General features: G+C 44.3%; 1 protein-coding gene and 1 long non-coding RNA gene across 5 annotated transcripts; one reads left to right on the forward strand and one right to left on the reverse strand.

Moving 5' to 3' along the window:
- Positions 1 to 1,295: 1,295 nt before the first annotated feature.
- LOC309379502 lies at positions 1,296 to 6,610 on the forward strand. Its single transcript, XR_014172517.1, has 3 exons — positions 1,296 to 2,492; positions 4,728 to 4,802; positions 6,399 to 6,610. It is a non-coding gene; the product is annotated as an uncharacterized lncRNA (long non-coding RNA).
- SEPTIN3 (septin 3) lies at positions 2,508 to 25,888 on the reverse strand. 4 transcript variants are annotated; one of them, XM_081928659.1, is made up of 11 exons: positions 25,645 to 25,888; positions 21,738 to 22,686; positions 12,854 to 13,045; positions 11,381 to 11,509; positions 9,536 to 9,617; positions 8,766 to 8,903; positions 7,855 to 7,972; positions 7,629 to 7,724; positions 6,621 to 6,720; positions 5,010 to 5,061; positions 2,508 to 4,743 (listed from the first exon to the last, which is right to left on the reverse strand). In XM_081928659.1, the coding sequence occupies exons 2-11, from the start codon at positions 22,660 to 22,662 to the stop codon at positions 4,608 to 4,610; spliced, it is 1,968 nt and encodes a 655-aa protein (XP_081784785.1). In that variant the 5' UTR covers positions 22,663 to 22,686; positions 25,645 to 25,888; the 3' UTR covers positions 2,508 to 4,607. The 4 variants fall into 4 exon arrangements, with proteins under 4 accessions (XP_081784785.1, XP_081784784.1, XP_081784786.1 ...); XM_081928658.1 differs by lacking the exon at positions 25,645 to 25,888 and having other exon boundaries at positions 6,621 to 6,717; positions 21,738 to 22,677; XM_081928660.1 differs by lacking the exons at positions 21,738 to 22,686; positions 25,645 to 25,888 and adding an exon at positions 19,545 to 19,960.
- Positions 25,889 to 26,422: the final 534 nt, after the last annotated feature.

Genomic DNA, 26,422 nt, shown 5'->3' on the forward strand with positions numbered 1-26,422 from the left:
CTGCTTTAAATTGCCCTTTGTGACAGCTTTCACCACATGGATTGGTCAGTTTTCCCCACAATGCAAAAGGCTCAAAAAAGAAAAAAGAAGAAAAAAAGCAAACTGTGTAGCAGCATGGGGAAATATACCAATCCATACAGTGACTCACTGGACATAAATGACCCTTTCCCTTCCCCCTCCCCACTCTCCATCTCTCTATCTCTCCCTGGACTCATCCAGAATTGTCCTGGCCCTGCTGCTTTCACCTGGGAAAACCTGATCTTTACCACTGAATCAGAATAAACATCAATCAGGTTTTCTTCAGACTCATGTTGGCTCTGCTTTGTTGCTAAAGGGCAGATTTTCCAGAGGAAAGCAGTTCAGCAAGGGCAAAACCACTCAGGCCCATGGCTAGGAAGCACAGGACAAGTGGAAAACTGCTCAGGCCTGGGCTTTCTAGGCATGGGGCAGGCACAAGTCTGGATGAGCCCCCCCCTTTAGATTGTGAGTCTGTAGGAAGCAACCCATTCATTTCATTTATACATACAGTGCCACATACATTCTAGATGTTCCATTTTGCCTCTGGAGAAACCCTGAAAAACTAACTTTCCATTTCACTTAAAGCAACAATTTGGTGGTTCCCAGGTAGTAGCTGTACCATGTGCACTAGTCCTAGGTGTACATCAAATGCAAGGCTGGAAAGAAAGAAACTGCTGGCTGTGAAATGGCCTTGATGTACCATTAATGGGCTGTGGCTTGCTGAAATGGACATGATGAGCATTGTTCAACAATGAAAAAGGCTGCTGATGCTTGCCTAGACAAGTTTGCCACCAGAGGTGTAGAGGAAAAACTTGACAGAAACAGGATTCAGAAATAAGCAGCATTGTGGTCTGATTACAAGTGAGATAAAAGGAAGGTCAGGTGGAATTGGATGCAACCAGCCATTTGCATGTGAGCAGAGAACAGCTGGTATGCCTGGATTCAAGCACCATGGCTGGGGCTTTCCTCACACAATAGGCAAGGTCATGCTGAAGTAGGTTAAAGGGCAGTAGGATCACTAGGCTTCCTCTGCCCAGAGAGCAACAAAGCTAAACAGAGCTGATATACTGTAGATGGACAAAAGCCACACTACCAGAGATGCCATGCCATGTCTGGTGATTCTGATGTATGTTGACAGAGCAACATGATATTGAAGAGGCCTCCACACAGATACAGAAGCCTAACCACTGGCATAATGCAGCCATAAATCTCTGATACAACCCGTGCTTTTTTTCTGGGGGTACGCATACCCCTAAACATTTTGTGAATCTGTTTGGCCTCATTGAGGGGCAGTATTCCAATATGAGTAGCAAAATGAGAGTACCCCTAAACATTTTTTTAAAGTAAAAAAGCACTGGATACAACCCTTCACATGCAGATCAATTCTCCCCCGAGTCTTTGTCTGTTATTCCACTACCCAACCCAACTTAGTCTCACATGGTTCTGTTATATTACAGCATCTAATATGTGTTTTTTAAAAAACACACAAAAAACTTACAGTTCTAACTACCACAATGCTGCAACAACCTTTATCAAACAATCTTCCAAAAGACCCCTACCCTGGCATAAAACCATAGAGGACTCCAATGATTTTACCTCTGTTCATCAAAAATGCCAGGCAATTATTATTGCTGTGCTACAGAAAACCACAAAAGGTTTCCAAAAATTCTCTCAGGACTAGGCTGAAACCAGTAAGCTCATTTCATCTTTGACTTCAGCTATGCAAGGGTTAGGCATATTTATAACCTGCTAGTCTCACTGGCCTCTCAGTGACAAATTAGATAAAGGAAGATTTTGTGCACAGAAATAAATTGGAAGGCCTGCCTCAACTTCAGGCAAACCTGGATTTCATTGACTGGGCCTGCACTGAAGACAGAGAGATATTCTGCCCGTACTGAAGAATGAGATCATTTGTCCCTAAGTCCTAAAGTTCTGGTGCTGTGGCAATGTTGTAAAATACAGTAATTAGTTAACTTTGAAACTGGCCTGAGCAAGACCAGGGTCTTTTGGCTCATACAGTAATTTTTTTACATTATCATCTTATATCACCACTGCATCAACTTAGTTGCTATCCTCATGTTTGAGTGGATTTCAGTAAAATATTCTCTGCTAATAAGCACCTATGTCTATTGAAATGAATGTGCAAGTAGCATGGTAACTATACTTTTTATGTTTTGAGTAATGGAGAATGATTAAATAGCAAGGGACCAATAAGCTGGGCTAGTAGACAGAATAATAATGCTAAATGGTCAAAATGTTTCTTCTTTAATCAATTGTTGTTTTAAATGTATATTGCTATAAGTGCCCACCTTTGATTTTGCAAGGCTCCAAAAGGATGCTCTACCTGGTCTGTGGGCCTTGAGGTACAGCAACAGGATCTGGGTCCCTGTGGCAGAAAATCTATTTGGAAGGGCTTTGGAGCATTTACCATCCCTGCTCTTTCATTGGCTGGATTTCGACACCATCAGAAACAGGTGGTAAGGCTCATTTCCCTGCTTGACCAGATTTTGGTGGTTGCATTGGGGCTTGCCACTCAGGTTTCTAAAGCTCAGCTATGACAGCTTGCAATGTACCTCTCTCCATGTTTCTCTTCCTACCGGTTCATGATATTTGACAATGGTCTATTCCAGATGGCATATTGTACATTTGAAAAACCAAGAAAAATATGCAGTTGCCTGGAGTTCTCGCTGTGATTCCATAGAACTCTGAAGGAAATCCTCCAGTGCCTGAATCTTTAGGATTTAGGAAATACTGTAAAAAAACGGATTTTTAGGTGAGTTTCCTGTTAGAATTGTGACTACCAAGCTGTGGATTAGAGCTGGTGACAGAGTTTATTCCATTTACATTTCTGTGTCATAATCTACAGTGAGGACGGGCTATAGCTCAAAGTCTTGTCTGAAACCTTGGTGAGCTGCAGTCAAGTAGCCAGTACAGAACTAGGTGGACCAATGGCTTCCTATGTCCCCATTTTGCGTTGTATCTTCTGCTATTGTTAGCTGGCTTGGTTCCAATTGGGAGAATATGAGGCACGGTTGTTGTTTTTTACTAAATTATATTGGGCAGAAAGATCCTTTGAATTTGAACATAGGTTTATGAATTAACATCTGAAAAGGAGTTAGGTATTTCCGGCACTTTGAGATATAGTACTTCTGGCACTTCGAGAGATAGTACAAAATAACAAAAACAGGATGGAGCAGGGACAGTCTGGGGCCTGCACAGGTCAATGTAAGTCCTCCTGACCACCAGAAGTACCACACAAGCCACTTCTGCTTTCTCAGCCTTCTGCAGATGCATCTTAACAAATTTTCCCCCTCCACCATCGTGAAACCTAGGCACCTGCTCTTGTTTCAAAATCAAAGGCTGTGATTCTCAGAATTTGTATGGTGCTACCAAATTACATATCTAAAGATAAATAATTGGCAGCATACCTGCAATCGAGCTGATTCCTAGATCACCCAAGGAAAGCCTATAGAGAGCAAAGTCAGGTTAAGAATGCCAGGCTATGGGATCAAGGGCAAGTGTGTTCTGCCCAAGTAGCCTCTTCATGCTGTTTGACCTCTCAGTGTGCAATGGATAGGGAGATCTTCCTTGGGAGGGGAATCCTCCCAGCATAAGGGGCTCTCTGCTTTGCAGAAAGCTGTCTTCTCGTCAGTAGGTCAGAGAGTGGAAAGGCACAATTAGAACATGTTGCATTCTTGGTGTTTTCAGCTGCTGCAACAATCCAAAGGGGATTATTACAGTAATGTTTCTGTTAAAAGAGCAGATCTGACAAATCTGAGAGCCAGTCAGAATCAAGAAATCAGATATGACAAGGGTGGCCTTGAACTTTAACAAAAATGTTTAAAGCGCAGTTTGAAAGCAGTTCCTCACTATTAATGCTCCCACCCCACACCAAGAAAACTAATACTCCCAAATCAAATCTCCACTCTTGTTTTTCACTCAACAAGTTTGCCTCCCATCGGTATGGGCCAAAATCCTGTCTTTTTTGTCTTTTTTCTTACACTGGCACATTGAAACACATTTACTTGGCAAAAGATTCCCTCCCATTTATTTCACTGCACCTTAATTCACATAACTGTGCCAGCGAGATCTAGTCTGAGTCCATTTTTCCTGCTTCCATGCTGAGAACTGAGCCTACGACACAAACCATCTATCACAGCTGCAGAGCAACCCAGTCTCTTCCAGACCTGTGAAACTCGCACCCAAAATATGGCTCTCTGTTTCCACCACAGTGCATACAACATCCTCCTCACGTTGATCTCATTATCTCCCTTGGGGGTATTTCTTGTGACCCCCAGAGATTGCACCACTTTCAGAATTCCTTCAACTTTCCCCACAATCAGGATGCACAATTGAATCTTGGAATACAACGGAAGACTAGAGTCTGCTGTGCAAAATACAAAATTCAAATAATAATAATAATAATTAATAATAATAATAGATGGGGACATTTGGGTGAAGTTGGGGTTCTTCCCCAGTATGCACACACAAAGGATATTCCACATGCTTCAAAGAGAGGCCTGAATTCAAATCAAGGGATGGGGTGGTAGTAGTGGTTATAACTCGGAAATGGCAGATAACTGGGTCCTTCACAGGTTGCTTTCATGGTTTTCTTCTGTTTCTACGGTCACTGGGGGGAGCCCCCCATTGTCATTCAGTCGTTTAGCCCTGTAAGTCTCATAGTGGATGTTGTGCGTTACTTCTTTTAGATCTTGAAGATGGGTCCTACGGAGTAGGAGAAAAAGACAGAGAATACAGGGGAAAAATACAGGGGAATCTATTATGTAAGTATAGGAGCACTCATTGTTGCCCTTGGGTCCCGATTTAAATGGCTTTAAAGTGCTGCTTTTTTTTTTTTAAGTCTTTCTTGGAGCTGCAGCACAATCATCCGTTCTAGCATAAACACCTCACATTGTTATTCCAATTTAGATCTCACCAGAAATTCATTTTCAATTCAACAAGCAGCACCTTTTAACAACCAATGGACTCACCTAATGAGAAAGTCTCGAAGTAGAGCAAATTCACAGTGACTGAGATTTTCCACTGTAAATAAAGGGAAATACATTAATCATGCCTTGAACAGTGGTTCTGGTACAGTATTACAGAACTCAGAGAAATCCATCAAGGCCAACTTCCACCACCTGAAGCAGCACTAATAAAAGTGGCTTGCTTGTTTTTTTTCAGGCTCTCCCATTTGGTCTAAGCCAGGCATGGGCAAACTCGGCCCTCCAGATGTTTTGGGACTACAATTCCCATCATCCCTGACCACTGGTCCTGTTAGCTAGGGATGATGGGAGTTGTAGTCCCAAAACATCTGGAGGGCCAAGTTTGCCTATGCCTGGTCTAGGCAAACTAGTGAATTAGGTGAAACAATTCACAGCAATTTCATTATATGTTTCCAGTACTCCACACCTGCTTATACCAGCCCCCATGGTGGAATCTACACATAAATTAAAAAATGCTGTGAAAACGCTTTTTAAAAATGTTTTGAAAAATACATTGAATTTGGCATGGCTCACTGTTGCCATCTAGTGTCAAATTTGTATATTGCACTTTACAACACATTTAAAACATTTTACAGTGGTAGCTCGGGTTAAGTACTTAATTCATTCCGGAGGTCTGTACTTAACCTGAAGCACCACTTTAGCTAATGGGGCCTCCCGCTGTTGCCGCGCTGCCAGAGCACGATTTCTGTTCTCATCCTGAAGCAAAGTTCTTAACCTGAAGCACTATTTCTGGCTTAGTGGAGTGTGGAACCTGAAGCGTATGTAACCTGAAGCATATGTAACCCGAGGTACCACTGTATTTGCAGCGGTATAGCTGAGTCCCATCACCGCTGGCCTGAAGGCAGGCTGTCTAAATCATATCCAGTAGGACACCTATAAAGCCTTTCTTTGACAATCTCATATAAAAATTGTCTACAATCTTTCTAGGTACCTTTATGCATTACCAAATTAGCCCAGCCTTGAAAGTATTTGTGGCCCATTCATTTTGTGTGCTAACTCAGTTAATGCTAAGCTAAGCAATGGCTTAGTGCAAACAAACAAGCAGGTGGGTTCTTGCAATTGAAGATTATAGCTGCTGATTTCCTCCCCAAGTCCTGCTGTCCCAACACTACCCAAGCTAAGCCATGCTTTGGCTTACTGTTTACCTTTCGCTTCCAAACCTGGGCTCATGGTTGGTTTCTTATAACAAACCACAAGCTGTAGCCAAGGTTTGTTCCTGATTTACTGCTCATGGTTTTTCAGAGGCAGACAAGCCAGGAGCTCAGGTTTGGACATAATGCAAAGGCAAACCATGTATTGGCCCCAGGAGGAGGACTGAGGGAGGCGTGCACTAAGCCGTGGTTTGGTTACGTGTTACGTGTTATATTCATTCAGATCATTACTGGCAAACAGCTTCTGTTGCAGGAGAAAGAAATGGTGGCTGATAATTCCAGGGAGCACAACTGGCAACAAAGCAAGACATCTCTACCAGAAACACTCGCTGCACCATACTGAGGCTCCCTGCTGGGAATGTTCACCTTGCCATTTTAGCTTCTACAACCTATTGGCAATCTAAAAATGCAACTGCCAGAAACTGTAGGATCAGCATCAGCTTACCTTCGATGACTCCCCAGGGTGTCTTCCTCCCCAGGACCCTTTTTCCGTTCACTTGATATTCCTTGTCGCTGCCCACCACAGCAAATGGCATACTTTCCTGCTGAAAATATCCAGTGAAATGACTTTGCTTCTCTGCGTGACACGTATGGACAATTGCTTGTTTCCCTTTCTTGTGTTTCTTCCCCAGCTTGCTGCATACTTGATTCTGTCCCAGTTACCAACCCCAACGCCTAGCAGACATGCATGCTGGCCCTTCCCGCTATACTCTTTTCAGCATTCCAATTCTTTAGACTGTTGACACCTTTACAATGAGATTTAAAGCAAGTTTACTCAGAAGGAAAGGATGCGGGTGGCGCTGTGGGTTAAACCACAGAGCCTAGGACTTGCTGATCAGAAGGTCAGTGGTTCGAATCCCCGTGATGGGGTGAGCTCCCGTTGCTTGGTCCCTGCTCCTGCCAACCTAGCAGTTCGAAAGTATGTCAAAGTGCAAGTAGATAAATAGGTACTGTTCCGGCGGGAAGGTAAACAGCGTTTCTGTGCGCTGCTCTGGTTCGCCAGAAGCGGCTTAGTCATGCTGGCCACATGACCCGGAAGCTGTACGCCAGCTCCCTCGGCCAATAAAGCGAGATGAGCGCCGCAACCCCAGTGTCGTCTGCAACTTGACCTAATGCTCAGGGGTCCCTTTACCTTTACTTTTACTCAGAAGGAAGTCCCATGTAAACTTATAGGAAACAAACATTTGTGAGGACAGGAACCCCACATTAACTCTTAATTAAGCCCTCAAAAGCGCTTAATTCTCACCTCAGGAACTACAAAATATAAATGTATACAGTTATAAGGTTGGAAGAATCCATTTATTATGCTTCCATAGTGGCTGTAACGTTTACAGCCAACTTTTACTACATCCAACTCACATCAAGCATGGCGAGGACCAAGAAGAAAACACTGGACTCAAGTTACCCCAGCATCTCAACAAGAAAATCTACTCCACAATCATAAGCATCCTACCCTGATTTTGTCATTCTCTGTCTTATCTTCAAGGTCCTCATCAAACTCTTTTTGGGGGTAAAATTCAATGCCATTGATTTCCAGTTCCTTGCGGACCTGGATAGAAAAAAAAATAAAATAAAGTAAAATAAAATTCAAAGCTGTGAAAGAGAGAGAGTTTTCCTGGCACAACACTTAAAGGACTGTGTGTTTGTGTTTCTTACTGGATGTTTCCCAGGATACTTACCCTCTGTTTGAACTCAATCTTCTCCTCCAGAGTCATGGTGTCTGCCTTGGCGATAACTGGGATGATGTTGACTACTTTGCTCAAGTGCTTCATGAATTCCATATCCAAAGGTCTTAAGCTACAGTCCAGGAAAAAAGACTATTAAGAAACCACCACTACCTTTAACGAGGAAGAGCATATTGTCTTGCTCCTAACATTCACAAAATTAAACCCCTTCCCGTTTTTATTCTGTTTCTAGGTTAGAAAGGGGGAAATGAACTAGAGTCTTTCTCATCTATAGCTCTGGATCTCTACTTCTTAATTTCCTCCATAGCCATAGCATTAAAAACCCACTGGATACATTCAGTGGAAAGATAAAGAGATAAGAGGGAGACTTCAATACGGAAAAAAATTGAAGCAAGGTGGAAAGGCATCCTGCTGTACAGAATCTCGTGTGAGCATTACACAAGATGATGCAAATTTTGCCAAGTAGACACTTGTTGAAAAACCATGACTGGTAGCAGCTTCCTAACAACTGGCAAAACCATAACAATGCATGTGTGAACCTAAGAATATAGGTTCATGGGAGCTTCCTGCCAATTATGGCAGGAATAGGCAAGCAATGTTTGAAATGTTCTTTTCTGGAACTCCATTTTCATCAATAATGTTAGAGGGATGTCCGACATAGCACACTCTCATTATGGCACAAAAGTGGAAGAGATACCAGTTACTATTAGGACTGTGCAGCCCCATGGCTACCCCATCATTACCTCGGTCTGCTGTGTGGCTTGTCAGGGGAGACTTGTGCACCCTGCACATGGTGCCAGGCATTTATGGAGATCCCTGTTTTGTTCACTTAGCACCCCAGGGCCCTCCCACGCCCCTTCCCTCCCAGTCTTATGAGCATGCACCAGAATGGATGAGATACATACGAATGACCTGTGGGGGAGATAAAGTAGAGGCAACAGTGGACTCTCGTGTCTGGGATCCGTTTCTTTCTTGCAATATTGACCTCCTCCTTCAGGAACTTCTCATACTGCTCATTAATATATTTCTCAATGGGCTCCCAGCTAGGAGGGTCAGGGAGAAAAGAGGTAGACATACCTTTATCTCATATTCAAGGAAACTAGATTGCAATGTCAGTAGTCCAAGGAGGTGGGGGTGCCACCCGTGGAGAGCATCGGGGGTGGCGGCGGCGATGTTGCCCCCCTCAGGGATGACACCCGGGGCGCACTGCACCCCCTGCATCTTCCTTCCTCTGCCAGTGAGTCCAAGCCTTGAAGAGGATCCTTCAATATAAACTTGGTTTTGGAAGACCCATGCTTTCCCTACTCCTCCCCACTTTGGCAACAATCAGGGTTCCTGCAGCCCCACTAGTGGGTCGTAATGTCACCTAGGGGAATTGCTGAGCAACATAAGCCCTTAATGTGGCACAAGGTTTGTTTTTGTAGCTTATTTTTATCCTTGTGTATTAAGCATCACAGCGGGCACTTGACTGGTAAATATGGTAACACTACCATCCCTATGGTGCAGACTATCTTGGGTTCTTGGGCACGAATAACACTGGACAGGAGTCTGCCTCAGAGCCAAAAAAATACCTACCCATCTTAAGTCCTGCTCCCTTCATCTAGTTATGCTAAGTCATGCTGGAAAAAGAAAGTAGGGAGGAGACTGAGAATCAGCGAAGGAACAAAACACTCACCAGTTTTCATTGTTGATCTGGTCACCAAATCCAGGGGTGTCAATAACTGTGAGCTTCATTTTGACACCACCTTCTTCAATAACTGGGGGAGAAATGTTACAGTTATCTTCCTCCAAAACTGAACACTTTTATAGAGGTGATAGCATAAAGGCCTTTACATGGTACTGAGCGAGGAAAGGAGAGGCTCTTTTTGAACATGTAGATCTATGTGGCCCTTGTAGAAATAAAGTTCCTTGTCTAGGACATTACAAGATCTAGCTTGATGGTGGAAGGGGAGCACAACAGAGCTTGGACCCTTTGCAACAATCCCCCATAGACGACAGAGGGGGGTAAACCCTATAAATTTGGATCCAAGCAGAGGCCTGTTTCTGTATGGCACCTCTCCAGCATGGGCTTATCCACACTTTCCTTTCCACTGCTCTTTGTAGTCATGGTCCATGTTTGAAGCTGCATCTCTGAGAGCTCTTTTTTTTGGAAAACCCAAATTGCCATTTGTTGTACTTCAGCTATAAAGAGCGGGTTTTGCATGGAAAGCTCCAGGGCCAAAAAAGGGTACTCAGACACAGAGCTTTAAAGCACAGATCTGTACCTGGAGAGACCAGGGCAAAAGGTAAGTGTGGATAAGCCCTATAAGAAGGACATATCCTCAAGTCCAAGATGTTAGACACATTGATCCTGGGGTGGCCTACTGATTCCAGAGAGGCCTATTACTAAAAGAGGACACCGTTTTCCATGCAATTGGCATATTTCCATGCAATTGGCAGATGCAATTGGCAGATGTCAAGTCCCTCCAGGACTTGACATCTTTCCGCAGGGCCTGCAAGACAGAGCTGTTCCACCTGGCCTTTGGTCAGGGCGCAGCCTGACTCCCTCCTTTGGCAATCTTTACAAAACTTTAGTTTATGGTTGCCATCAATTTTGATTTTAATTCATTTTTATAATGTTTTATAATGTTGTACTGTTTTAGTGTTGTTAGCCGCCCTGAGCCCGGCTTCGGCTGGGGAGGGCGGGATATAAATAAAACTTATTATTATTATTATTATTATTATTATTATTATTATTATTATTATTATATGCTAATTTATATGCACAGATGCAAATTTAGAAATAAACACAATACACTGCATTTCATCATGGGGGAGGGGACTCTAACTAGGAGACCTATGGGCCTGCTCAGTCTGCTTCCCAAGTGCTCACTGCTGCTGGACAACTCCAAGGCAGCCTGCTCTTTCTTCCTATAGCTTTCATCCTTAAGCTGGACTTGGACCAGACATCTCATCAAATCTTATACACTTCCAAAGAGTTGACTGTTTTTTGAAAGCACTTCTTAGACTGTCCTTTGTAAAACACATGGACACTCTAACTGAACCTCAAGCTAGAGTAAGCGTCCACATATTCTCTCACCGTATGGACACTGTCACTGTAGCAACTCTGGACCAATTCAGAGAACAACTGAAATGGCTTCATCACAAGAAAGCAATATGCATTCTCTGCCTCTGCCATTCCCAGTCATCCATGCAGGGACAGCATTCCCAATGCAGTCACAACATGGCCAACACTGAACGGTTGATCAGCCAGTTAAAATCTATGACTTGGCCATGCACTTTTGGGCTATGCATGTCAGGCCATCCCCACAGAGATTCCTGGAGATGGCACAGGCAGGGATGGCACACTGGACTGTGCACTGGACCAGACTGATCCTTCAGGTGTCATTCAGACAAGTCCTTTGCAACATATGGAGGTCTCCTAGGCCTCTGCCAGCCTGGGCTTTACTTCCTGGAACACCCCAGGTCTACTTTCCCTCTCCCGAAAACTCTCTTTGATGTAAATGTTAGGCAATTTTACCATGCCCAATGGCCTTGATTTCCACTGTCTTAGGGATCTTCTCCTCGCGGCTCCAGCCTGAAGACTTGCGACTGACTTGGGATTTGAAGAGGGTGTTCACAAGTGTGGATTTGCCCAGTCCACTCTGGCCTGTTAATAGAAGGGTACAGGATTCATCACAGCCTTTTCAAGCCAGTCAGCAGAACCATTTATAGCCCGGCTGCTGGGAGCTGAGAAGGCACTGGCTGGTGTAAAAGTAAGAGCTCATCAGGACGATGGCTTCCCAGCTTGGCTATCAGCAGACAATGGCGAGCACAAGCAGTCATTCCCAATTAAATGAAGGTTTTCCTTGAGATGCTCTTGTGATGGTAGATGTGGTAAGGCAGGCATGCAGATTGTGCACAGGCCATGTTTGTCTCAGGTCGTGGCTCATGTTATTAAACAGTGGTAGTACAGTGGTACCTCGGTTTCTGAACGTCTCTGTTGACGAACGTTTCAGAACTCAAGCACTGAAAACCCAGAAGTAAATGCTACCATTTTCGAACGTGCCTCAGAAGTTGAACGGCTTCAGCTGGGTGTTTCTCAATTTTCTCAATTAAATTTGCAGACCGCCCTTTGAGCCTCGGTTTTTGGATGTTTCAAAACCCGAACGGCCTCCCAGAACGGATTATGTTCGGAAACCGAGGTACCACTATATTGAGGTTAATGGAAGCTTTCCTTCTAAAGGCAACTCCCAATTTACGCATGTCCAGTTGATGCACCACCACGCTCACACACATCATGCCAAACCTGGAAGTCTTTGAAAATGGCAAAAATGGCCCTGAAAGAGCCCAGAAAGGGCAAAAAGGCACAAAACATAACCAAGCAATCCCATGAGACTTTGTAAGTACAATCCCAAGACCCCTTGCACCGACTGATGAGGCCTGTGGAGCTTTGGAGTTTGAGAAAAGTTTGGAGTGACTGTGGTGGAGTTTGGCAAATTTGCCATCCTTCTTGCCAGTCTGGTATGTGCTGCTGGTTTTTCAAGGGTTTCCAGAGGGTTTCCAGAGGGTGTTTGCAGACTTTTTCCACGGTGTTTCAAATATGCGCGATTTCGGAACATAACCCTCATGTAAATTGGGAGTTGCCTACATTGCATGCTGTGGAGTCGGATTGCAGTTTGAACCATGGTGAGGGGAAAGGGTTTTATAGCCCTGGGCACGGGGAATCTTTTTCAACCCGAAGTTTTACTAGCTTCTGGGCGACCTTCTAAGGCCAGAAGCAAAAGTGGGTGGAGCAACAAATATCAACAGGAGACTAGTTTCTAGACACACTCAAACATACCCTTCTACACCAGAACCCCCGTCCAGCTGCCCTCCCCACCACATTGGCTATTAACTTTTTAAATACAGACACGCAAGAGCAATCAAGCTGATTAACTAGCTGCCTAGTTTAGCCCCCTGGCTTCATAGCAAAGCCTCCCTTCACAAGATCCTTGGATCCAACCCTTCCTACCGACAACCATGATGTTGAAGTCAAATCCAGTTTTCATGGTCTTCTTGCGCATCTGCTCTATGATGGTGTCGATCCCAATGTAGCCCAGCAGATTGGAATTGATACCAACGGGTTTCATTGGCACAACTGGTTTTGGCCGCGGCTCTGGCACCAGCTCAGACATGGCTGCTTCAGGCTTGGTATCTACTGGCCCTGCAAGTGGAGAAAGGAAATAAACAGTATATTTACTGATGCAATGAGGTCATATGTGATAGACCTGTGAAAGGGTAAAAGAGCATTGGGAAATAATTCCCAATGAAAGAAATGTTTAAAAGTACTTTAAAAAAAATAAACCAGAGTCCTTTTGTTGGGGATAATTCAGACGGAAATTCCCAGGTGTCAAAAAAGGTTATTTATGTATGCCACTACTGTGGCTTGTGTTTCCTTAGCCCAAAAATGGAAAATGAGCGAAGTCCCAACTAAAGAAGAATGGCAACTTAAACTGATGGAATATTCGCAGCTTGCAGACCTAACATACAGAATAAGAGAACAAGAAGAATATATGGTACATTTAAAGAAGATTGGAAAATGTTTATTGAAAATATGGAGGAAAATTGTGTATATTTGAAAACGTGGGCAGCGTTAAGATAAATTCAACAGTGTAAATAAGTTTTGATGGATGTAATAATGGAATACTGAATGGTTTAGTTTATATAAAATATGCAGGGATTTATGTTATGCAAAATGAACCATGGAAAGAGAAGGGGGGAAGTCATTGATATTTTAAGGCTGTTTAAATGAATATTCTAAAATGTAAAACAGAAAATTTAATAAAAAATATAGAAAAAACAACAACAGTATATTTCATAGAAAAATGCTGGGCCTCTTCCATTTCCATTGGGAAAGGAAAGAACAAATCGAGACAGCTCCTCCTCAAAGGCCCTTCTCTCTATCCATTCGTGCTTTTGCAGATGTACTTCTGTTATTACCTTCTTGTCATTGCATGAGCCATTTGATGCATGGCAGGGCTGTCTGCCCCATGAAGCATGGCCATGGCAGTGACATATTGTGGTGGGAAGTGGAACCTACGTTGGCAGTGCAGCAGTGGCACCAGGCACGGAGCCTGGTGGCAGCACCATGCCAAGGGCCCACCAAACTCTAATGCCAGGCCTGCAGGGTACAGTACCCTGCATGAGATCTGACAAGTGAGAAATACCATCACATGATGGTAACAACAGTTCCTTATTTACTGATTTATAGCGCTGATTTGCACAGCACCCCCTACTACATGTGGTGGATAGCAACAGGCTGAAAACAAAAAATCCTTAAAATACTAAAACAGGGCCTTGCAGAATCATGTCCCTGGTCCCTCCCCCTACTCCCACAAAGCAGCTGAAATTCAAAGGTTTAACCACAGCCGATTACCTTTCAGCAATTCTCATCAAAACATCAGGATATCCATGCACTCCTTAGGAAAACTAGACAAAAGGTACTACTTTGCTTTGACAATGGTAAGGATCCAAGGGACAAACATCCCCATTCAATCCAGTCCCTAGTTTGTATCTAATAACTCTTTCTCCCAGAACACAAAGGGCCCATTTTGATAGAGTTTTCACCACTAAAAATAAAAATCCCCTTTTAAGGGATTGATGAAGACTGACATCTTTTCACCCAAAATGAGAATTAAGTGCTTTGGGATCTTTCCAGCACAGAAACTGTCACACTCTTTAAGAAACTGGTCCTACCCACTCGTAGAACACCCTGTACCAACAGGAATGCCCAGTTGTGTCAAACAGCCAGCAGCCTCTAGTTCTTTGTATTGGTGCCAAGTTCTTGGGGTGAGAAAGCCCTTCAGAAACACCTCAGCACTGTGTTGGGCCTAAGGGACTGTGCTACAAATCTCATCTTTGCCATGAACTTGCTAGGTGGTCTTAAACAAAACACAGCCTCAGTGAAGCACGTGACCTCCTCATGCAGCTGCCAGGGTCCTGGCACAGCCCACCACTATGTGGATGCCTGTTGTGCTCTCTGCCTGCGCACACACACCTGCCTGTCAGGCAGCTGAGTCTGGCAGTCACCTGCCCTTTCCATTTCCCACAATGCACCTGGTGTAGTGTAACCATGAGGCATTTTGGGAAATTTACATGGTGGTCCCAAACCATCTGCCACTCCTCATAGCACTCCTGCCGCTGCCAGTCACCACCAGGTAAGGTCAGTGAGGTCTATTCTGATGTAGGAGGAAGACCAAGCAGAAGACACCAAACCTGGAACTTCATCTGAAGTTTGAGGACAACAGTACTGGCCGATTTTATAGGGTTAATGTTAGGATTACAGTGTAATATGTGCAAAGCACTTATCACCTGAAAACATAACAGCATCATGACTACCGCTACTGCCCATGGCCTTGCAATGAATCCATGGCAGTAATGGGATTGCACTCATTCATGATCGCTGATTTTTCATGGTAATGATTCAGAGTTCTTTTGATAGATCCAACACATCATTCAACCTTAATTTACCTGACATTCAGTGTCAAGAAGAAGATATACCCCAATTATTTCCTTTATCCCAGCAGCCACCACTTCCAAATGCCATTTCCACTGAATGTGCAGCTGGGCTTTCATAGAGGACTTGTGACCCAGGTTTTTCTCCAAGAATCAGCAAGCTCCGGATCAAGGATGTGAGAGCCAAAGGGAGCTCTCCTTCACTGGAAGTTTCTCATTTAACATTTCACAATTGGTTTGTGATTTTTGTACTGATGGGATATCCCATGAGGCGTCTGTTGTCTTTTTAGAGCTTTCTTGAAGCTGCTGCTGGCCATGAAAACCTCCAGCAATTTGACAAAACATCAGAAGCTCTTGCTGCTTTTTCTTCCTTTCTTTTGGTTTTAAACCATTTTGTGCTGCATTCTCAACAGCCCAATCCTAAGAACTGCAGTTTCTTCTGTTTAGGATTGCCCTAACACGTGTTCATAATATGCACACATAATAATAATACGTTTCAACAGGCACTAATTGTGGATCACCTGTTGCAAAGCATTGTGGGATGAAAACACACAGGCCCACAAGCTGAGATGCATACCCCAAAGTGGTCTTGATCAGCTCTATTTTTTATCATCCCTGAGGCCCAGATCCTCTTCCTTCCACATGCCAGTTCCTGGTACACCACGCAGTTCTTTGTTCTCAAGCATCCCTTGGGTAACCACACAGCCCTTTAGACTGGAACTATTCTTATTCTGAATAGCTGCCTAGAATTCCAATCTATTCTACCTCTGCCAAGATTTCCTCTTTCTTTCAGGCAAAGCCTGGCCAAGGATCTCCCTGCTGCAGTGAACTTGCCCTCCTTTTTACAAAAAAACAACTTCCTCTACATTCTCTAAAATCTGGTACAGTGTTTTCTACTTGGTGCTTGTAACTGGTGGCTGCTGAGCCTACAATAGGTGCTTGCTGGTCCCTTAATTGTTGCAAATGCCTTTAAAGAGGTGTCCACATCACCACCTTCAGAAGTTGTTGGGTTTTGGGTGCATCTCACAGCTCTTTGCCCCCTAGCTGTTCACATCAGTGCATCTTCAATTCATTTCTGTTTTTCCACATGCCGGGGTGGGTTGATGAGGCGCATATGTCTTGCAAAGGTGTTCACACCTTGGCTGGAGATGAATTAGGAACAGCTTTGTGGTGGAAAGAGGATTTAAACCTGGGTCACCCCAGCAACAGTCCAACATATTTACCACTACACCACACTACTCTACCTTGCCGTTCCCCGAATCAGTGGTAGTTGCCCCAATCTTGCTGTTGCCCCAATAATTTGCTGTGCGAATGAGAATTTCAGTTATGTATCCCCTCCTTCCATAGGAGCATAATAACAGCAGCAGAGTCTGAGAGAGTCAGAGAGGATTTCCTTCTGTCTGTTTGTCTTGGTAAATTATGGGCTGTAGAAAGGAGCCAAAATTGGAGTTTTCCCTCCTCTCTGCTCCACCCCCGTATGGAAGTTCTGAGCAAAACCCCAAAAGGCCCGAGACAAGGATTCCAGACTGATAATCCGAGATGACTGGGTGATCTGTAAGTTTTATAAAGGTACACATTTTGTATTGCCAGAATTAGAGCTTAAAACGAGGAAGGGCTAGTCCTACCATTAAGCAGGCCAAAGTGGCCTGCTTCAAGCACCAGATTTGGGGCAGCAAATTATCATTTATTCAGCAGGCTTTTATATTTTTGCCATCTTCAAGACACTGTTTGGATTTTCCACCTCAGGCATCAAAAATACGAAGGATCGTATCAAAAATAAGATTGTTCTCCTTTGCAAAACATTTTTCAACCCTGATGAAATTTGCTGCCCAGGGGTTGGGTTAGTTGATAATTGGGCTAGTTGAATTTGAACTGTATATTCCCTCTGGTCAACACATTTAATCACATCTCTAGAATTTGCAGCAGCCCTTTTGTTGGCTTAGGGCCAGATGATAATTAGTAACTTTATTTTAAAGCAATAACCCCTGATGTAATTATTTTCTACAGTCTAGATATGGAAGGCTCTTCTTCCACGCATTGCCTTCCTTGCCTTTGTCTGAGTAACTCTATGGAGCAAAATAATAACCAGCTTTGATCGAATACACCTCCAGTTCTGCTGCCTGCCCTTCAGTGGGGATCTGGCTCCATTTTCACTGCAGCTTGTGAAAGCGCCCACACACAGGACCTCAAAAGGAACGCACTGAGCATACCTCCCCTGAGAGCTGTACTATTCTTATTGCAATAGTTTGCATGTGGCTTTCTAGTTAGCAGTCTTTTTAAACCCTCTGTCATAAGAAAACAAAGAGAAGATACAGGTGCTGTTTCCAGAACACCGGGGAGAGGACCTTTGTTCCAACACACACCCATCCTATTAAAAAAGCAACAACTTTGGATAGGCCAACCTAGTGCCCTTTCAGATGTTGTTAGCCTACCCATAATTCCTGGCCATCTTGTCTGGGGCTGAGGAGAGTTGTAGTCCAAAACATCTAGAGAATACCAGGTTGGGGAAGGTAGCTTTAAGACAATCCATTCTCAAGTAGGTCACAACTGCACAAAGCTGTGCGGACTCACCATGCTTTGACTAGCAGAGCTGTTTTTCAACACCAAGGGATCTTCCACACTTCTGCTCATCCCATGCCTAGAAAGCATGGATCCAAGCTTTGCCTTCGCCCCACTGCTTTCTCCTTGGAAACCCAATTTTCAATACTAAATTGGAGCGAACATCAATTCAGAAAAAGCCCAGTTGGGAAAAGCAATAAGGTGAGCAGAATTGTGGATGAGCCCTAAGTTCCAACCTTGGAACATGTGGAGACAATAATAAAAGGCTGCTCTTGACAAAGCAGATAATTTTTCTGAAGGGAATCGCTCTTTGTGAAGATACATGGACGCTGATTGTGAATAAGCCGAAGCAAGGTTCATGTATCTTCACAAAGGATGCTACTTCCACAAGGATGTGAATCCAATACCCTTTTTAAAAAGATTAATTCAGGTAACCCTATAAATGTCTTACTCCAAATCAAGGCCCATGGAGTCCAGTGAGGTAGGCATTGAGAAGGCCCCTACCCAAGACCTTGAAGAGCCACTACCAGCCAAGGTAAACAATCCTGAGCTAGATAGATCAATGGTCTGACTCTGAATAAGAGAACTGCCCAGGTCCTCATGAAATGGCTCCGCTAAAAGGCAGGGTGCATTTGCTCCAACCACAGAAGACTGTGTAGTTCAAACATTTGCACTCTTTTTCAGATGACTAGAACTGTTCCACCTACAACTGTGGCTGTCTGTGCACACACCATACAGTCAAAGAATATTTAAAGCACATTTTCCCCACCCCAAAGAATCCTACAGTTTACCCCTCACAGAGCTACAATTCCCAGCACCTTTAACAAACTACAGTTCCCATGAGCATTGGGTTGGGGTGCTTTAAATGTGTGGTGTGCACACAGCCACAATAGCTGCAGCTATTTGACATGGGGCATATTCCCTTGTATGACAGCTCCTGCTATTAACACATTCCCCTAGCACTGCATCCATCCATCCATTCATTGATTCATTCATTCAAGCCTCCCACTCTACCCTGCCCCCCTTTTTAATTTACAGCCCTTTTGTGACTGCTACCCAGCCCCCACATCACCACACCCCTTCTTCCCCTTTCACCAAGCATTGCTTTCCTTTCCCCAGCCACCCTAGCCCTGACACTTTCTCTCCCCACCCGTTATCCCACAGGACTCCAGTCAAGGCCCACAGACAACGGCCTCTCCACCCAGCTCTGGTTCCCTGCCATCACCCCACCCGTGGTCCACTCCACAATGCCTGAGCAAGGTTTCCAATATGACACACATCCATGCCACTGAAAGGGAAGAATCGCCTGCGGTCAGCAACAGCCAAGCCAGCTGCAAGGCAGCTCACGCCTCTGAGCCAGCTGGGAATTAATGTGCGCCTTCACAAAAGCCCCAGTGTCTCTGATGCACCATCACAGCTGCCCTGCCTGCCTCCCCCTTGACACCAGATGGAAGAAGAGGAGCAGGAAATGCTGCTTTCCCTTTCCACAATCCTCCCTTGCAAGATTAGCAGTGCCTGTGCCAGTCTCCATGCCAAACGCCAAATGTCTTGCTGAGCTGAGAGTGTGTGCCGGATCTCAGCATCCCTCCTGCATCTCTGAGCCCCGCCAGACCCATAAGAGCATGCAAGCATCCTCATGGACCACCTACCTTTGAACATGAATCTTTCTTTGTCTCTGGAATATGATCCTTCTCTTCACTTCCCTCTGCCTAAAAGCTGCCTCTGAGAGTCTGATTGCGTTTCTTTCTTTCTTCTCCCTATGTCTCTCTCTCTCCTTTTTCCTTCTCCAATGGATATTTCAGATAACCAGAGATGCTGATGCCGCCACTGCCATGTTCACGTGACATGAATATTAAACATCCCTGCAAAATCTCCCCCAGACTCTGCCTCCCTCTCTTCCCAGGATCAAGGGCTGGATCATCCAAGCATCTGGGAGACCTTGACTGGATTGGTGGGCATGGAAATGTGTGCTGGCTCCTGAAGGGAGGTGCTGTGATAAATGGGTTAGCTGAAGCCAGAAAACTGTCCCCTCCCCGCCGCACATATATACTCTTTCTTCCTTGCCTCTCCGCCCTCCTTTCTCCTCCCCTGTTCCCAGGCAGCTTTCATATGCCACTGTCTGCTGAGCATCTCTAGAGACAAGAAGCTACTTCATGAAAAGGGATTGTTAACTCTTTCATCAGGCAGCAGCGTTTGCCAAAGAAATGAGGAAAGTGTGTGCCTGCATCTAGGCATTTCAGTTTTATATTTGGGTCTTTCGCTAGCAAGCATTCATGCGGCTATGACTTGGACCCCATTTAAAACATGCATCTTTAGAAATGGTGAGAAGCAGTAACCCATTATGTGGAGGCACAGCGTGTCTGCCAGAAACGGTCTGCATGTCAGCCCAGGCAAGGAGAATCTGTCTTTGTGTCAGTGTGCATAGTGCACACACAGGATGTCTCTCCCGGTGCCTTTAGGCACCTACATCTGTGTGTGTCTCTGCGCATTTGTCACGGCAAAGCACAAATGCCTTGGAGATGTTGGGGAGCTGGGAAGCAGGTCTGCAGAAGGCAACGCATGGAAAAACACTTTCACCTAAGATAAAATGCATAACCCACATATAAGTGGTTCTCAAAACTGGATTTTGCTGCATGGGAAGCCATGACCACACAGGGAAATATAAATACACACTCGTGCAATCTTCACACACAGCGATGCACAAGTCGCACAATGTTTCCTACACAAAAGTGGGAAAATGTGGGAAATGGCTACCCTTTGAAAAAGTGCTCAAGCAAATGTCCAGGAAATAGCGTCATAGGATGCAGACAATGGATTTTGATTTGTGGTCTTGGTGGAAGCTAGAAGCCAGTAGGTACACAATTTCTGATGTCACACTGGCCTGGCACCTCAATGGGAATGCCTTTTGAATTGCTTGTAGGTTGCTTATCCTTGTTGGACTGCCTATTTGTCTTCAGACCACCAGTACAGACCAGGGATGTCGTGGTAAATTCCGAAGAGCAGGAGCTCATCATGGCATCCCCTTTAATGCAACCTCTAGCTTTGCAATAGAAATGCAAGCAATCTTGTAAAAAAAAAAGTGTTGTGCTTTAAACTGCTAGCATGAAACAGTCGAAACCCCAACAAAGGAAAGAAGCATCCAGCCTCTACTGGATTATTCCTTTCATTCATGAGCTTCCTACTGTGCTAATCTGAAACCAACGGTGATGTCACTTGTGTGTTGCCATCTGCCTGTTTCAAGAGACAATGGAAGAGTGAGCCATCGGGGTAAAGTCAAACTGTTGGAGAGTTAAAGCACTTGCTGCGGCTGTAGAGACCGATACGGGAGAGACATGTTTTATTGCAGTTGGGACAGATAGCACTTGAAAGCTTTGTTATTACTTCATTCATTTGCCAGAGCAAGTGAAATGCTTGCAAATGACATCATCACTCTGGGTCTGAAAAAAGGCCCAGAACTGTTGCTCCCCCTACCCGCCTGGCTCCCACACCATTATACCATTGATCCTGACAGCTAGCAGGGCTGGAAAGATGTCTGAAGAGTGACTGACAGCTGCAGCAGATGGAACTGGCCTACATGGATCAATGTCAGTATAAAGCACCTTTGTATATTCACTTCCACTGGGGTTTCTCCAGCTTGAACGGGGGAATCATATGGAAAAATAATAGTAATCTGCATTACTCTGACGCAAACTGATGAAACAACATAGAATCTGAATATTATCTCATGACACATTATACCCTGTTAAGTCCCTGCATCTTGCCCATCAGCAGTCGAGAAGAGAGAAACCCTCACACTGCATACACACAGCAAACACATGACAAGACACCACTTTTGGACTTACATTCCAACCCAGTTGTATTTGTCACAGGAGACATCGTGGAATCTTCCATGAAGCAGTTGCCGTTCAGAGCATGCTCCTCAAGACACTCCTGAGGGAAGGGAAGTAACATCTTTCCAGATTCAGTTAAGCCTTGGGGCATATCGATGCCTTTTGGGATGCCATATCTGTCATTAGAAGCAAAGTCCTCCTGAACCGTTTCTTTCAGGGGTGAATTTGTGAGATCTTCTGTGGTTTTGGGAAGTGGCTGAGGGGGAGGAGATGGTGGTGGGCTAGCAGGGGCCAAACGTCTCTGGGAACCTGGCATGCCTGCATCTGAGGTATGATTTCCGTCTTCCAGGCAAAGAGTGGTTTGCATATCAGCTGAATTCTCAGCTACCCTTTGGGGCAAGGTTTGTAATCCAGACGATGGCAGATGGCTTGGTGAAGGCAACTCCTCTCTCCTTCCCGATGCTTCCTTTTGGAAGGGAACCTTCTGGAACTCCCTCTTTGCTGCCATAGCATGTGAGAGGAGTTGCCGGCCAGCTGGAGGGGCATTGGTGCTCCTCTGAAGAGTAAATGAGAGAGAGCTTAGTTTACGTGCCTCCAAACCATTGGCTGCTGTCCAGTGAGGAGACTGGGAGGTGGTAGGAGCTGAGCATGAGGAGAGGAGCCCATCAGGGCAACGAGGCGGCTTTGGGGGCCCAAGCCTCGATTGAGGTTTAGGAATCCCTCTGCCTTTTGCCAATGGGAGCTGTTTGGTGGGGTCCTGCCTGAAGGAGTTGAGGCAAGCTTCCTTTTTCAAGACGGGGCTGAGAGCCGTGAGCCCCCCAATTCCAATGGAGCGAGCCGTGTGTCCTAGGATGCGGCTGGGATTGGATGAGGCCCCTAAGGTTGGAATACATCTTTGGGTCCTGTGTGGGGAAGGAGCAAAGTCCTTGTCCATCATGGGCGCTTGCTGCTTCCGTGTTTCCTAAAATAACAAAACCAAAGGAAGGGTTGATGCAAAGCACTCAGCAGCAGCAACTCTGTAAAATAAAAATAAAAAAGCAACTCAATCCAGCAGCTCTGTCCTGGCAACAAAATACTCAATACTTTACCCAAAAGAAGGAAGAAAGAAGAAAGAAAGAAGGAATGTGTATTAAAGGTACAAATATGGATGATTGTCAGAGACGCTGAAGGAAGTCAAAAAACAGTTATGATTTGTTGTATTCGAGATGAAATGTATAATTGAATGGAAACCAATAAAATTTATTTTTTAAAAAAGGAGAGATGAGGATTGTATACCCATGATACATTTGAAGTATACCCACCCCCCACCCCAGAATTCTGGGAACTATAATTTGCACCTCATAGAGATGCAATTTATTTATTTATTGCATTAATATTCACCTCTTTCTCCAAGGGGCTCAAGGTGGTATACATGGTTCTCCGCCTCCTCATTCAATCTTCACAACAACCTTGTGAGGTAGGTTAGGCTGAGAGGCTATGACTGGCTTAAGATTACCCGGGGAGCTGCTTCATGGGCATGTGGGGATTTGAACCCTTGGTCTCCCAGGTCCTAGTGTGACATTCTAACCGTTGCACCCACACTGGTTCTCGGCACTTTTTCCAATTCCCATCAAGCTTAACAAATTATAGTTCCCAGGATTATTTGGCGCAGATAATGTGCTTTAACTGTATGGTGTGTGATGCAGAGGAAGGAATCCCACATTTTCTCGATATATTGCAAAGCCAGATTTAAAAAGTTTAAAATCTGAAAAATTCTATGAAACCTTTGACAGAATCTACATTACTTTCCTGGGAATGAGAGCCAAATTAGAAGTATAGTAGTAGTAGTAGTAGTAGTAGTAGTAGTAAATTATTATTCATACCCCGCCCATCTAGCTGGGTTTTTCCAGCCACTCTGGGTGGCTTTCAACAGAATATTAAAATACAATAGTCTATTAAACATTAAAAGGCTTCCCTAAACAGGGCTGCCTTCAGATGTCTTCTAAAAGTCTGGTAGTTGTTTTTCTCTTTGACATCTGGTGGGAGGGCATTTCACAGGGAGGGTGCCACTACCAAGAAGGCCCTCTGCCTGGTTCCCAGTAACTTGGCTTCTCACAGCGAGGGAACTGCCAGAAGGCCCTCGGTACTGGACCTCAGTGTCCGGGCAGACCGTTATGAATGGCATGAATGGAGGGGTGGGTGGGTGTGATCCAGACTGGCATATGCATTGCAGGGGGTTGGACTAGATGACCCTTGGGGTCCTTTCTAACTCTACAATTCTATTATTCCACCTGAGAGACCACCTCTCTCCTTAGACTCTTGCCCAGCCACCACATTTCATAGAAGAGGACCTCCTGGTGGCATTGAGACCATTCCCTACCCACCCTGCATCCTCCAGTAGTGAGGCTTTCAGAGTTAAATCCATTTAATGTGCAATTTTATACCTTTAGAGACAAGGCAGGCCCCAACGAGCCTCTCTTTCAGGTGCATGTGTAATACCATCCTTCTTTACTTGCGTGAGCTTTTCCTAATGAATTATTGTCTGCTGATCAACTTGTAGTGTTGAACTGTCATTTGAACAGTATTAGTTTTGGCACAGTGTTCAATGCTAGTCCTGCCCAGAGTAGACCCATTGAAATTAATGAGCATGGCTAACTTATGTCCATTAATTTCAGTTGATCTACTCTGCGTAGAATTCAGTTGGATGCAACACATGGTGTATATTTTATGTTTATCTTTTGTTTTCTTTACACCACTCTGATATATTATAATATGAGCAGTCATATACATTTTTTAAAAACAATGTATATAAAGAAAGTTTCCATTCATTTTGCGATTCCTTGTAAGCAATTTTCAGTGTGCCAAGTTTGAGGCTTTGAATAGCTGTAATGCAGGGTTTTACAAAAAAGGGTTTTAATAGCGTTTTACAAAATGTCACAAAGCAATTTATGAAATATTAAGAATGTAAATAATGTAAGTGCCCATCTGAACTGCAGGGTTTTGCAGTTCAGATGGGCACTTACATTATTTACATTCTTAATATTTCATAAATTGCTTTGTGACATTTTGTAAAACGCTATTAAGACATATGATAAACGCTAGAATTACTGACATATTTTTGCACAACCAGATTTTTTTTAAAAAGCCATGTTTAGCAAGCTTTTTATTAGTATTTAAAGTCTATAAAAATAGAAAGCAAAACTTAACTGCTGTTACTAAGAATAAGATATATGCCATTGTTTCCATGGGAAATAGAGATGTTTGTGTGTAATGGTGTGTGGGTGTGTTAAGGGTGTGTGAATGTGTGTGGGTCTGATGCTGGTCGTGGGTCTGACCCTGCCCACTACTGGAATTAGCTCCCCCACTCAGGCTTTCCATGAGTGCAATGCCTTCAGCCCTCCGAAATCTTCCCCGCCCAGGACACACAGAGATAAATTTCTTCACCTTTCCAGAATATTGTTATTGTTTAAATAATTTCACAATCTGCTAAGATATAGAAAGATGTTTGCAATCCTTGCTACGAGATATAATATATGAAAATTAACATTATTATCCATCCACTTGCTCCAATTTGTATATAAAAAGTCTGCAGCTGGAGACAGACAATACTCTGGGAAAGGTAAAACTGAATTGTATAAGGGAAGGATTATTGTGGTGTGTGCACACTCACAACCCACCTTCCCCTCTGGTAGTTAAACATGGTTGACCGGGTGTTGTAGTGTTCAAGCACACACAAAGCCCCTGGGACCATGAGATAAAAGAAGCATATGTTTATTTAGTACAGGAAGGAGGCCCTTCCCAGCTCTCTTAAAAGCTATTGCCTGTTGCCAACCAGCACTGTTTCAAGGAATAATCACTTCATAAAAGCTGTTGATTTTTCTGATCTATCTCTAGTTTTCCCAGAGGATTCTTACATTGAAAGAACACATCAGGAGCTTACCTGGAGCGATGTAGGTGCAAAGCAGCTGAATGTCCACAACAAACAACCATTTGGTGTACCAGAACTTAAAAGAAATCCAAACCTTTCAAAGGCAGGCTGCTCCCCAACCCATGGATCACAATTAATTCTATGAAAATATTTTGACTACACCAGTCCTCAGAAGGAACATCCATTTCCAGACCTCCTGGACGTCATGGTGAATGGGGTGAGTTTCTTCTCTTTCTTTATCCCTTCTCTTGAACTGTTGGGTGTTTTCCCATCCTCTGCAAGAGAGTAAGTGGGAGAGAGTGTGTCCAAGAGAACTTGGAGCTGGACACAGAAGCCAGAAGGAGTGGGCAGGAGCACTGAATGAGAGCACTCATCGACTGCCCTGACTAGGAAATAAAAAGCAGGGGCGAGTGGACTCTAAAGGTCTCAGTGCACATGACCATGTCAACAACTACAAACATCGTGCAACATCCATCTTCTGTAACACTTCAGAAATGACAATATAGAGCAAGCTGATCTGGCATGCATTATGGAGACTTGGTTGGACAAGGCAAGAGAGTGAATCTCTCCCAAGTTTGCCCTGCAGGCTTTGCAATCCAGCAGCAACTAAGGCTTAAAGGAAAGGGAGACAAGGTCACAGTTGGCTTAGTATGAGTCCGCCCCCATATTCAGATGTCTTGTTCAGCATTTTCCAGGTTTTGGGTGTCTGTTGTTGCCATCTGCTAAAGACTAACTCCATCAGGCTCTTAACTGTCATCTTAACTGAGATCTAGCTCTGAGGGCCTTCTGG

This window comes from Podarcis melisellensis, assembly GCF_964234715.1.
Source record: "Podarcis melisellensis genome assembly, chromosome: 10".
Classification (NCBI taxonomy): domain Eukaryota; kingdom Metazoa; phylum Chordata; class Lepidosauria; order Squamata; family Lacertidae; genus Podarcis; species Podarcis melisellensis.

What these genes read in the sequence shown, in the direction of transcription:
- SEPTIN3 (XM_081928659.1), bottom strand. Translation starts at nt 22,662, where the DNA reads ATGATGGACAAGGACTTTGCTCCTTCCCCACACAGGACCCAAAGATGT. An exon ending in AAATACAACTGGGTTGGAAT is followed by an intron (nt 13,046 to 21,737) that starts GTAAGTCCAAAA and finishes CTCCACTTGCAG; the next exon opens with GGCCAGTAGATACCAAGCCT. An exon ending in CTTCGAGACTTTCTCATTAG is followed by an intron (nt 4,744 to 5,009) that starts GTGAGTCCATTG and finishes CCTACTCCGTAG; the next exon opens with GACCCATCTTCAAGATCTAA.